Source organism: Hyposmocoma kahamanoa, unplaced genomic scaffold (assembly GCF_003589595.1).
Source record: "Hyposmocoma kahamanoa isolate Upper Pololo Valley unplaced genomic scaffold, ASM358959v1 84, whole genome shotgun sequence".
Lineage (NCBI taxonomy): Eukaryota > Metazoa > Arthropoda > Insecta > Lepidoptera > Cosmopterigidae > Hyposmocoma > Hyposmocoma kahamanoa.
Genome location: NW_020654229.1, coordinates 7,154,292 through 7,168,516, shown reverse-complemented (window position 1 = coordinate 7,168,516; position 14,225 = coordinate 7,154,292). Strand labels below are relative to the sequence as shown.

At 34.5% G+C, this 14,225-nt stretch overlaps 1 protein-coding gene across 1 annotated transcript; it reads left to right on the top strand.

Moving 5' to 3' along the window:
* Positions 1 to 1,436: 1,436 nt before the first annotated feature.
* On the top strand, positions 1,437 to 7,678 carry LOC113234541 (sorting nexin-16). The gene is made up of 3 exons (XM_026469882.1): positions 1,437 to 1,617; positions 4,830 to 5,011; positions 6,768 to 7,678. Exons 2-3 carry the CDS (start codon positions 4,852 to 4,854, stop codon positions 7,469 to 7,471), a joined length of 864 nt encoding a protein of 287 aa, XP_026325667.1. The 5' UTR covers positions 1,437 to 1,617; positions 4,830 to 4,851; the 3' UTR covers positions 7,472 to 7,678.
* The last annotated feature ends 6,547 nt before the right edge of the window (positions 7,679 to 14,225 follow it).

Here is a 14,225-nt window from a genome sequence, read left to right as displayed (position 1 = left end):
CTAGAAGAGATCTCTTCCAGCCAACCCTAGCCTAGATAGCAATGGTCTGAGTCGGCTGTCGAGAAAAACCACCTTCTTCAATAAAGATTTCTCTGAAAAAACGTCTGATGCTTATATTTTTTTGTAACTTGAAAGAATAGTGAAAATTTTCTTATTGCTGTATTTAACAGGAACATTTCTGATTATGCCTGTGATTTCAATAGTTGAAGCAGGAATGTTAGCTTTAAAATTATTTTCTGGTAGATAAGTTTTGTTGTTCAAGAATGCATTAGCCAAATTTGGTTTTTCGAAGTAAACTCATATTTTGAATTTATTTATGGATCTCATGAAAATCACCCCTTTGTTGTACCGGCCTAAGTAATTGGATAGAGATAATAAATCCCTGGTTGCAATAGGTCTTTGTGAATAAGCAGATTCTACAAAGACCACATGCTCTGTGTACATTGAGTCTTCTTGGTACACTGAAGAGACAGAGAACTCTCCTCCCCTTCCTCTTCCGAATCCGATGAGGTAGACTCTGCTTGAGGGCCCTCAGCATTCTCTTTGTCAGGTTCATGGTTCTTGCATTTTATAGCCGCTTTATTACTTCCCATTCTTCATCACGTTGATAATTCCACTAAATGGAAAAAGCGCAATAGCTTGCTTTGACTTGGAAAACTAACGAAAAAAGTATTTTTCAAATAATGCCGCTTTCACAATTCCCAGGTTCCCGCCAATCAATTAATTTTGTTTTATTATTATTATTATTAAGAGTTTTGGCTTGGATACAAGTTCTTTGAGCCATGTCTTCGTTTAATTATCGGGATCCTCAGTAATATTTGCCATTATAGTTCTAAATTGTAATATATTATGTTTCCACTTTCTCTTAAATAACTTAGTTCACTTATTTGGGCTTATTAAATAGTCTTTTAAGCGGCGGGAGTCAATATTTATGTTTTACTTTCACTTAAATCACATTATCTTCTATCACTTTGAACAATAATTTTGAATTCGTAATTAGTGGAATTTTCAAGATAAGTTTCGGTTTTTTTTTCCTCATAAAATACTTAAAATAAAATTAATCTTTCAACTTTTGTATCTATGGCTCCGTTAATTTCGTAAAAATTGTACTCGTAACTTCAAAAACCCGCCATTTTTATTTAATAAAATAAACTTGTCAATGATTTTAGTGCAGCCGGGTAATTAATATTGATCAATCTTAACGGTTTTTGTAGATTGAATCTATAAAGTAAAAATTCATTATGGTGCCAAAATTAGCGTCATGTTGGTGGTATTGGCTGTCAGTATCAGTCACTGTCAAAAGTTTATTGTACCTACATGGTACGTCGTTGTTATTTTCGCTTTTTAATTTAAATTTATCATAATAATCTCAATTTACTGTTCTAAATTTGCATTCTAAACGATTTTTGAACATATTGTGATCACATAAAACTGCCTTTATAGGTGCTAACGTTAATATACTTGCACGTAATATTGTAATAAATTGTGACTGCTCAAGCTATTTACGATTTACGCCCTAATTGTGTTTAAAATTCTTGTATTGTGAACCAATAATGTTCGCGATAAGGCGTCAAGTGCAATTCTAAGGCGAGTTATTTACAATTTGTAAAGTATTCGGTACGTATTCGAATGCTACTTGGCTAATTGCTGTACAAGGTTGCTTAGAGCCCTATGGTACTTTCTATTATAATTTTTTTGCGTACGGTCCACTAATTTTCATTGGAGTATTAGTCATATTTGTAGATAATATTAATAAATTCAGTTGATTATTTTTCAATATTTTTTTTAACTAATTATATTTGTCGTGATTTTTAATTTTTAACACTATAGTTTAAAAGGTTTGCGTTGTCTGTTTGTGGATTCTCGTCTGAATGAAGTCTTGTTAGGACTAGGACTGAGACGCACTTTCTTTCAATTTAGTGAAAAAACTCTTTCATGCAGGTTTCATTTACTAAAGAAACGACAGTTTCAGAAAACGAAACCAACTCACACTACAAGTTAAGTATGTATGTATTATTCTGCAAACACATTACATTACTTGTGTGCGCCTGGAAAGAAAACAGTTCATTTGTTCATGATTCATTCCAACAATGCTTTACAGCGTTCATTTTATAAAATAAAGTCCCCAAAACAGTTTTAAGAAACTTTTTCCTGACCATTCGTAACTGTTTCACTGCTTATTTGTAAAATGGATCTTATGCTAAATGCATTCAGTTGCTATTTCTATGACAAATTAGACCGCCTACAGTGCTCCTGAACATTTAGTCAATAAGGGTTAGTTAAGAGGTTAGTTTTATTTTTGGAAAAGTTTTTTTATGTAACTGTTTTTTGAAATCATTTCTTTTTAGAAAATAACCGTTTTGTTTTTCGATAAAGACATTATAACACAGCTCTAGTGTGGACTTTAGAATAATTGATATTGAAATAGAGGGGGGAAATAAAAAAACTTGATGAATATCAAAAAACGCAACACAAAAAGCTCAGTTAATGTGCTTTTGTGGGACATTGTTTGTATTAGCTAGTGCCAAATGTATCTTCTGCTTTTGTCACTTGCAAAAGTTATGATGTTGTAACCTTGGTTTCCTAAAATAGAAAATCAGTGGGGGGCGCCCTGTGAAGACAGGAGTCTTCTATCTTAGAAAATCTCGACAAAAAAAGTTTCCATTACGAGAACAACAATGATTCTTAAGTCGTCGTGACAAGGAACAATAAAAATTTAAATCAAAATTCAAAACAAACACAGGCAACCTACATAGAAGGTGTGTCAGCAAAAAGGTTTTCCAACACCACCTCTGATATGAGCAATCATAATTAATAATAGAAACATAATGCGAGAGTACAATAATAATTCAATAACCTAAATTAAAACTAAAGATTTTACAAACAACTCATGCTTTGCCTTAGGCAAGGCTTTTGTAGACAGATCAACATCTAACTCTGTTGAAAGCTTGTACTTTAAACAGACTACTTTATTGTCAACACATTCTTGTATGAATGTCTATGTGTTTAGTTCTTCGAAAACATTCAACCTATGTAGAAGGTGTGTCAGCAAAAAGCTTTTCCAACACTTCCTTTGACCAGGTCCACCACCAAATATAATATCAACACCGAAGTCTACATCACGTGTTCTAAAGTTGAGTTGAAATCTGCCATCAGAAATTAACGGTCCAACTCTGAGTTATAAATATGTGCCCTTGATGTTGTTGGAATCATTGATTGTATTGATGGAGCTACATCATTTCACTGAGTGAAATGATGCATTAAATGAGCTTACAACACCTTGTAGGTACAGTATAATGACATGTTTCGGTAGCTACAGGCTTTATGATAACATCAAATTGGATTTTGACATTATTTTGAAGTTAGACATAGTCTGAAGGAAGCTTCACAATGGTTTTAGTTTTATAAAACCAGAGGTATTCAAACAATTAATTTGAAAATCATGGACAACTAAACACAACAGCACAATTGACACTAGCTAGTGCATGGCCCATGGCACAAAAAACAAGTTTTTATTTATTGAATTACTATATTCCAAATTCATTTGTGTTCATGAATGATTATTTTTTGCTTCATATAAAAAATAAAAACAAAACCAATTTAAAACAGTTTAAAAACCATTTGAAACATAAAATTTATTTAAAATATAAGGGCGCTTTTAAATAAGACGCTTATATAAGCGCTGCAGTGGCGCCAGTGTGGCGCTGCAGCCGCGCCACTACTAATTTTCATACAATATTTAGAAGCACAGTTGCAGCATCACTGTCGTGACACGCACGCACCACTATTGCAGACACAAATTAGTGAATTAACAATTACTGAAGCGCTACAGACGCACGGCTGCCGCGCCACATTTCTATCTCTGCAGCGCTTCTACAAGCGTTTAATTGAAGGCGCCCTTAGTGTTTATTACACAAAATTATAATAATACTAAATTATATATACTATATATACTAAATTAAATGCAACACCGTCTTGTACATGATTTGTTTTAAATTATTTTTTATATTATTATTTTGTAACATTAAGTGACAGGACGAACAAGTCGTGTGCCTGCTGGTGAGAGATACGCCTGTCCCTAACAGTTGCAGTGCCACTCAGAGCTTTGAATCACATAGATCAGAGGAGCACTACTACTGCACCCAACACTCTAAGACATAAGTTGACAAGTCCACGTGCCTGTAATTTGTGTCTGTAGTAATTCCAAGACTGGATCAACTAAGACTTTGTAACGATGGGGCACTAAAGGTATGGTCCCATACAAAAAATACACTTTTAATTTTTTTCCTACTAAACTATTAGATTTATGGCAAAATATGATATGACAATATTGAATTTGAAAATCACACAAAGTTCACCTATTCGAAATTGAAATACTTGCCAGTTCTAAACAAATACATAATTACAAATCAAAAACACACTTAAGTGTTCTTGTATATGTAGATGCTATTTAAATACGCCTTGAATTTCAAGGCTTATTTAAATGATTATTTGACATTGTATTTGATGATGTCATATGTTGTTACGTTGTATTAGTTACCACTTTCACTATCTAGTCCTTCTTTCTGTGCATATACAACTCTTTGTTTTTTTTTTTGGGTCATTTTTGTTGTTGTGCTCCACACGTTTAACAAATCCAATTTTGAATGATTTTGATATTTCTATCTGAATATAATGTTTTTTATTGATAAAGACTAGTTTGGCTACTGCTGTACGTTATTTAAATATTTCTACGGACCGTGAATCTCCTGTAATGAGGATCTAAATACGTTGCAATTGATACAAGTATTTTGCCATTCCACTCACACAAGTGCTTTTTCCTTTTTCAGTGTACAAAGAAATTGTAATAAAATGGAGAAAGTACAGAACTCAATTTCGGTGCGAACAAATGGAGAAAAATCTCATCAACGACAAAACTTTAACAATGGAACGTCATCGTCCAGCGAAGGCACACCAAATACCGACCCAGTCGCAAAATTCAACAACTTTTACAAACAACGGTATTCAAATGGTGAGAGACGACCGTTTTTAAAATTTCAAATTTGACAGATGAATGAAATTGACAATCTTAGTCTTGGTATAATAAAGTCACATATGATTAAACTACTTTTATGACATGAAAAAAAAAAAAACAAATTAAGGATTGGCTTTTCTTCTGAGCATTTATTAATGTTAACACCGAAGTAGCAGTAAAGCATAACTTGGCTTGACTATAACGTGTTACTGTTATAGTCAAGCGTATACAATAAATAATTCTTAAGTTATTTATTGAATACGTTTATATGTATATTAGAGGCGCTGAGAAACACTCCGCCATTTTGCTAAGCTACAGTCCGCCATTTTGTTGAGCTACCTTTATATTTCCCACCAGTAAATATTGTCTGTTGCTAAACTCTAGATGTAATGTATTTTTTATTTGTTAATGTGTTGAGAGTTGAAGTTTTATTATTATCGTATTATATTGGTGAAGTTCACTAATGCCTAGTTGCTTTTCTTAGAGCTTTAATTTGTTTTTTTTTTTCTTGTTAATTGGCACTCACGTGTTCCTTATTGTGAAAAAACTACTGTTTTTTTCTCGAAAAAAAAACACTTGTAAACCGAAAAAATATTGCAGGTCTTTGTAGTAACAGCTTTTGCAGGTATTAATATTTTAATTAATATTCACGTTTTGAGTTTCATAAACATTTGTTACCTTTTTAAGCTAACGACTCTATCATACCCATCTACGATCCACGACTATATCTTACCCAATGCTCAATAAATGAATAAATATCGCTTGAAACCTACTACCAAGAAGACTAGTAAATAAAAGGTACGGTAGGAAGGATCTAGTTCCGTTGGTTTACAGGGAATATTCGAACAAAAGTGAATTCAGCTTGATGTGCTGTTAACTGAACAAATTAAATAAATAAATAACGCACACACTCAACATAGCCCCGCACTAAGGAAACCCTGGGTCGCGGGTGCCATGGACACACACATAGACAACCACAAATTACACCCAAACTCACGAGAGAAATAATTGTAGGCCATACAACTATTTCTCCCGGCCCAGGATTCGAACCCGGGACCTCTGCGTGGCAGTCGGGCATGGTAACCGTTCGGCCACGGAGGCAATTAAATAAGAAACATTTTTACTCTAGCAAATAACATTAAAATACGTTTTTTTTTTTGTTTTTTTAATGTATTTCATATTCGTTTAGTCGAAATACTACAAATAATAAACACAGAAAAGCGACAGTAATTTTAAACAAAATATTATTTGAAGCTGGTAAATGTTTTAGATCGAATATATATGAAATAATAATAATAAATAACGCACACACTCAACATAGCCCCGCACTAGGGAAACCCTGTGTCGCGGGTGCCATGGACACACACATAGACAACCACAAATTACACCCAAACTCACGAGAGAAATAATTGTAGGCCATACAACTATTTCTCCCGGCCCAGGATTCGAACCCGGGACCTCTCCGTGGCAGTCCGGCATGGTAACCGTTCGGCCACGGAGGCAGTTAAATAGAGATCGAATACTAAGAAAATATTCCTTCGACCCGGCTGGATTCGAACCAACGTCTTCCAGCAAACCGTGTCAGACGCTATGCTAACTAGGCCACGAAACGAACTAGCGGACTCTACGAATTTTTCGATATGCTTGTTGCAGATCTTTATTTTTGGATTTTTAACGACTTTTTGGTCGTAGAGCCATCTGTGAGAAATCTACTTCATCACTCAGCCAGTTACCATTGTTATTTTATCCTCAGAATCAGCAGCATCGGACAACGAGATCCCCGAACCGAGAAAACCAAACCCGATTCAATCGAGAAGCCATTACAAGAGCATGGGCAGCATCACTGAAAGTTATAGAAAGGATTTCAACTGCAACGTGAATGTACCAAATAGTATAAGCAATATAGATTTAAGCCTCCACAGTGAAGAGATAAAGAAATTCGACTCACTACAAATACCTATCGTAGGTTATGAGGTCATGGAGGAACGAGCTCGCTTCACTATATACAAGTTAAAAGTTGAAGATGATAAACGCGACCAGTCTTGGTTAGTATTCCGCCGATATACAGATTTTGTTCGCTTATACTCACGTATAAAATCCGAACAGCCTAACTTAATGTTACCATTACCAGGTAAGCGATGGTTTAGGGATAACTTTGAACCAGCGTTCTTGGAAGAACGAGTAAGGGGGTTGCAAATTTTTGTTAATGCTATATTGAGTAAATTGCCCAACCACCCGGTTGTAAGGGAGTTTTTCTGTCTCGATGAACCACCTCAGGTTTTTAGCTACCAACCTGAGGTTCAAGCGGTGTATGGAGCGTTGGAAGACTCGATAACGACTCTGAAAATGAAGTTGAAGCAGAAAGATGCAACTATAATGCATATGCAAAAGCGTCTAAATGCTCTGGAAAGACAGGCTAAAAGTTGTTCAAACTGTAGTACAAACAATGATATGTGATTTTTGATATTGTAGCATTTTTTTTTGGTAAGATAATAGGTTAAGTTGCTTGCAGAGCAAGATTGAATTATGATATCTTTAATATGCAGCTGTTATATATATATAAGAAAACGTTGTGTAATAATACGATTCATATTCAAATTGATGTTGATAATTTAAACATTTCCATGTATCGGATGTCTATGTTTTGTGAATTTTTCTACTGGCAGCCATGAATTTAGAAAAAGGGTGGATTCTAACGTCCTATCAAGGTAAATGGGGTTCGGGGACACTTTTGATGCCATGGAAAAGCTCTGGAATAACCGCAATTTGGAACGGAGACGAACAGCAAGCTGTCAAGTTTCATGTAGGCTGAGATTTGTAAAATAATTTTAATTTCGACTTATCAAACATAGCGAGATGGGCAAGTTTTTCGTATTTACAAAACAAATTTTGCCCAGTTTAAGCAAAAGACTCAAAATAATTCTTGCTTAAACTTAGGCAAAGCTTGTTTTGTAGAAGAGAAAAAATTCGTTTTGTTAATACGAAAAACTTGTTTCTTAGCTTATCTTTGTGCTCAGTCGAAGTCAAAGTCGTTTATAAATCTCGGCCTAAAATATTGGCGCGTTATACACCGAGTCGTGCGTTCCAGTTGACCGCTAAAAAAAGCCCTAGTATCTTATAAATAACGTGGCACTTTTGCACATAAATATAAATCCGCATGTTACAATTATCACTATATAAAATTCAGAAATATCTTTTCATAGATAAACAAATCACTCTTGAAATTTATTGAACACTACCTTTATGTTAATAAAGGTTCAATTATGATAGAACGTTCATAAATCACTGGCCACATACATAGAACGTTTAATCGAAATTAAAAGACAATGTATTTTTTCTTTAAATCTTTTTCACATATATTTTTTTTATTTATTTATTGAGCGTTGGTTACAAACCATCAGCTTAAAGATATAATAAATAATGCAAATATCAAAATTTCGTGTAAAAACAGTAATTATAAAAACCAGCCCTTTTTTGTCACACATCATTTGCCCCATATATGATTTGTGATATTGTGAAGACAACTGTTAAGAACAGCTGGCAATTTCTATCACTATATTTAAAAAAAAAAAAAAAACATTTCATATTATGTACTGTGATGCCAGTGAAAGGATGTTGATTTCTTTTAACTTCTCTGTTCTAAATTATAATTATGTGCAAAATTTATATGCCACGTAATATAAACTTATTAGAATATAAAGTCATAGGGGGCGTCCATATACTTCTGAACCTTGATAATTATGTTGGAGCGGATATTAAGTTTTGATATTATTACTCCTTAAATATCAGAATCTGTAAGTAGATAAGAAAAACTATTTCCATCCATTCAAATGTATGAATTAGAACTACATATTTAGAATGGAACTGCAAATTTATTTTAAAATTGATACTAATTCTCTACAAAACTGAAATGGTTTAAATTTTAATTTTATTCATGTAATGATTGTCCTAGGTGCTACGTCAAGTCATTTTACGTTAACGTTATCTTTCGTTTAGACAATACTTATTTGGCATTTAATATCTAAACGTAGTTGGTACAAATTATTGTATTTAATAATTTTATTATAAGTTCTGTTCTCATTTAAAATGTTAAAGTTGGCTATTCACAATCCTGCGTGCTGCCCTGCAGAAAAGGAAGCACTAATACCGTGGCCACTACACGGTAAAAAAATAGCAAGTTTTCGCATAAATGCGTCTGTATTTGCAGGATTATGAACTTGAGAAGTCATCTTCGTTTTTAGGTAATACCAATTCAGGAGACATTTTAATGTTAATTTGTCCCTATACACTGTACACTCGGTTACATCTCAATATTAAACTCGTAAAATTTTTGTTACTAACTTGTTATTTATTTAGTGTTAAAATTTGCAGTTTATAAAAGTGAGTTCGTATTGTTTGACCAGTAACTGAATGTACATAATCCACAATCTTAGGCCATGTAAGTGTCATTGGCAAGCGTGGATTAAGGCAATCGAGAATAAGCTTCTTTGACTAATAAGAAAATTGCGGACCATGTTACATAGGGAGGTCAAAGAAAAGCTTTACATAGATCAGAATAAATGCGATTGATTGGTATTTAAAAAATTTAGTTTAGTTAAATATGTGCGCATTGTATATCAACATAATATTAGGTATAAAAATGCATGCGATATTACAACGTTCTTCTCTTTATTGAAAAGATCTGTTGGGTAACAATATATTACAAAAAGATTTGTGCAAATTTAAGTGTATTTTTAAAATTATACATAATATTATTTATAACACACATAAAGTGCCTTAGATATAAATAATATAATGTTATATATGTAATTATTGAGCTAGATATTCAATAAGTCCAATTGCATACAACATGTTGAACAATTAAATGTTGAATAATGAATAGCTTTATTGCAGCTGGTGTTTTTAAACAAAATGATATTGTGGTTAGTTGCTAGATGCAATTTGTCACTTTCACATTTACTCACTTTATGTTAGTTATGTAACGTACAAACTAGATACGAGACGGCAGCTGCAGGAATTGCGAAAATTGTCCAAAAAACGTGTGATTTGTTTTTTGGTTAGTCACAAATTTGTACGTTACATACTTAGCATAAAGTTGATTATGCTATGTTTACAAAAATCTCTTCCTATCTGTCCCGCCGCATTGTTAATTAACCCTTAAGAGGTCTTGTTTTGGTGCATAATCCATCAACTTATCCGCTGTCTTGGCGGAACCAATGCCCAAAATACTCGAAGTACAATTTAATTATAAAAAAAAACAATAAATATTTTATAGGAATATGAGCTTACCGAGCGAAAGTGTGTTTTATAACCGAAATGTTGGTATAGTTGGAAGAAATATTATTTGCACCGATGAATATTATTATCTCTTGGAACGGCTTATCCTTACTATTACTAATGATCTTGATCCATTGTATGAGTCTAAATGCTATTTCTGAATTCTAGTTTTGAATTATTTTTTCACTTATCAGGTCGTTTTTTTTTAAAACCTTTAATTAGTTCGTTAAATACCGACTGCTGACTCTTTTCTTACTAATTCAACAAAGTTACTTCCGCCTAAAGAATATCGAATTTAGAATTACGTGCCAATACGTAAAAGTGTTTAAACTAGTTGTTTGCACTATACAACGGCACGTGCGGTACCGAGTCGGCTCACTTTTCCGTCCTATTGTATTCTAAATATAAAGCATTATGACGAATCGGTACAAATTATATTTCGCCAACTATAGACTGAAAAATCTTAATCTGGCATAACTTTAATAGTAACACTGCCAGTGTCGACTGTACATATGGTGCAGGGTGTACGGCGCCTTCAGGCTGTAGAAGCTCCAAAGGGCCTGGGTCGTAAACTTAGTAAACGGGCTCATCATTACCAGGTCATCCGCCCATCTAGTAGGAAGCCGTCCCACTGAACGCCATCCGGTTCGTGGACTCCATTCGAGATCCTTTCTGCCCTAACGGCCGTCAGTTCTACGAGCTATGTGCCCTGCCCACTGCCACTTCAACTTGCTAATCCTTCGAACTATATCGGTGACTTTCGTTCTTCTACGGATCTCAACATTTCTGATTCGATCAAGTTGAGAAATACCGAGCATTGCTCGCTCCGTAGCTCGTTGAGTGACTTTGAGCTTTTTTATGAGGCGCATAGTAAGTGACCACGTCTCTGAGCCGTAGGTCATCGCTGGCAATACTCACTGCTAGAAGACTTTTTTCAAGGACTGCGGATGAGAAGACGTCCCGGAGCTACCCCAGAGCTGCCCAACCGAGTCGGATTCCACGATTCTCTTTCTCGAAGTTGGCTCTGCCTAATTGGATGGTTTGTCCAAGGCACACAATACTCGTCAACAACTTCGAGAGTAGAGGTTCCCACTGTTATAGGGATGGGTACGACATGGACATTCGACATAAGTTTCGTCTTGTTCATGTTCATTTTTAAACCCACTTGCTGGGAAACCCTATTGAGGTCACCGAGCATGTTGTCAAGCTCTTCCAACGATTCTGCAATGACCACGATGTCGTCAGCAAATTGAAGGTGACTGATGTACTCGCCATTGATGTCGATGCCGAGTCCTTATCAGTCCAGTAACTTGAAGGCAGTGATTGGAAGGAAGAATCTTCCAATGCACTAAACGGGCTATTGCATCCTAACATCATTTATAATAGTGTTAGGAACGTCTCTGCACGTACTGCCAACCGACTGTCATACCTGCCAACAGTCAGTGACGAATACTATACAAGGCGTTGCAAATCAAATCAACGGTTTCTCTCCTAAGCACGCTCTTCTGGCGGAAGTCTTCAGTAGCGCCCTGAGCTGAAGTCCGTGCCCACTTGGGCGCCCTCAGACCCGCTAGTTAGTTTTAAGTTTATCTTGCGGGTTATGAGCTTTCAGCTCGCCCTTTTTTCCGGTGACGCAGTCAAGGCCATCAGCGGCCAACAAATATCCTTACAAACACCCAACTGCCTTTTTTCTGGTGTGCTCTCGACGCGCCTGTCGTGGATTTGTGTAGCGTCTCGTGCTTTTCAAGTTTGAACGTTGGATTTTGTAAACGATTTTTATTTAATTGAAATTTCTTGATTTCTGGACGTTTTTATGATTTTTGGTGGAGGATTTTGAATTTCTAACAATAGCACCATTTGTATCCGAATTCTAGTGGTACCACTATAGCGCTTTTATAAGCGTCTCATTCGAAGGCGCCCTTGGATCGGTCGTTTTCGGACTAGTGTTCACTAGCTAATTTTCGTAGCAATTTTTATTATTTCATTTATAAAGTATTCGATTTTTTATCGTGCAATATTATATTTAATATTCGAGTATTGTATCGTGAAATATTATTTAATAATTACACGATAATGTACTTGAATATTTAAATTATAAAATTGCCACGGAACTTAGAATTAAAATTAACATAATAAGCCACATCTAGTATAAGCAGTGGGTAGCGTAGTCTGTGAATACAGCCATGGTTGAGCTTATAGTTAGCACCACCGGCGATATCGTGTTGTCTGTTATTATTATATTTAGAATGCGGGTAAAACTTGATTATTGTATAGTTGAAGTACCGTGCTTGTATGTTTTCTAAAAAAATATTTAAAAAAACTAAAACTTAAAATAAATATTCCCCTAATACTCTACTACACTCCCACAATCAAGACGAAATAACGACACCTTATAATGTCAAAATGCATTGAGCCATATAAACTGTACAGCGTGAAAAAGAAATGGTCATACGTACAGACACTTGAAAAACATAACCTCCCCAGTCGGGTAAAAATAATTGTAATTTGTTTCCCCGTGTTATCATATGAGTGAATTATTTATAATTCTTAGTGAGAATAAATTTCTTCAATTCTGGTAATAACAATAACATTATTCCGACAATGACTTGAATTAGTAGTTTGTGACAATGACCGATACTGTCATCGCCGTGACATAACTTAATCTGAAATATTTAAGCTCTATTAATCCAAGTGCGAATGTGACAAATTATCATGCGACGGAATAATATTGAAGTAATATAACTTTAAAATGTATCAACAGCATTTAATATATTATTGAGAGACCAATAAGCTGGTAGCGAGTTCTTGATATTATTTATTTAAAAAAAATGTTGTATACCGTACTAGAGTTTAAGGAAATAAAATTTCGGAAAAAAATGGACGGATTTTCTTTTACATTGACCTTGTACCTTGTTAGAGATGGTTAATAAATAGAAACAGCTGTGTAACTATATAATACCGAAATTATTCTTTTCATTGAAGTCGAAGTCAAAATAATAATTTTATTTCTCAGGCACAATTTTACTTTTGCAAACGTCATTTTTTAAATTACTGCAGGGCTAAAAAGGCCGCACTGGCAGAATCATACTTTGTTAAATTGAAAATTCGTATTATGAATTTTTAAACGAAACAAAGAACGCAATTCATCTATCTATTTGATAGTGTTCTATGGAGACCTCCACAGAACACTGTCAAATAGATGAATTGTAAGAAATTTATATGAATTGTCAATTAATCATATTATGATTTTGCCAATACGGCCTTTTTAGTCCTGCAGCTCGTTCACTGTGCTGACTTCCTTGATAAGAACGAGCCAGATACTCTATGGATTTATTTTTTCAAATAAACTTGCATGCTGTGGAATACCTATTTATTCATATTTTTGAGGCATCTAGGCTTATGTCGTCTTTTCATACATCTTTATCTAACACATAGCCTTCAATGTTATAATGTGACTTTTCAATTAAAATAATTTTATTGAAGTTTTAAACTTAGGAAGTGATCGGAAACTTATTGTAAAAACGTATACCTACAGTTCCCCGGCCAATAATCGTTTACTTTAGTTAAACGAAATCGTGGTGCCATGAATTTGGCTTTAGTTCTAAGGTTAATATTATGGATATCTTCTTTGTTCATGAAATTATGTATATTTTTAAATCATAAATGTATTGTCATGCCGCAGTCATGACACATGATACCAAACTCCTTAAACTTTTCTCTGAGAGAAACCCGAGAACCTAAACGGTACAGAGAACGAATCGCTCGTTTTTGCAACACAAATATGGTTAGTATACTTATCTGCCGCTTTACACCACATAAGAACCCCGTACGACGTTATACCATGGACGTATCTAGAATTATTTTATGGAAACAGTGCATCGGCATCAACTTAATTCCTAAACTTCGAAAATTAATGTGAGCTTTTGAGTAAGCA

Bases quoted from the DNA above. Each gene is read 5' to 3' on its own strand.
- LOC113234541 (XM_026469882.1), top strand. From the start codon at position 4,852: ATGGAGAAAGTACAGAACTCAATTTCGGTGCGAACAAATGGAGAAAAA. The intron at 5,012-6,767 runs GTGAGAGACGAC...TTTTATCCTCAG, and splicing joins CAAACAACGGTATTCAAATG to AATCAGCAGCATCGGACAAC.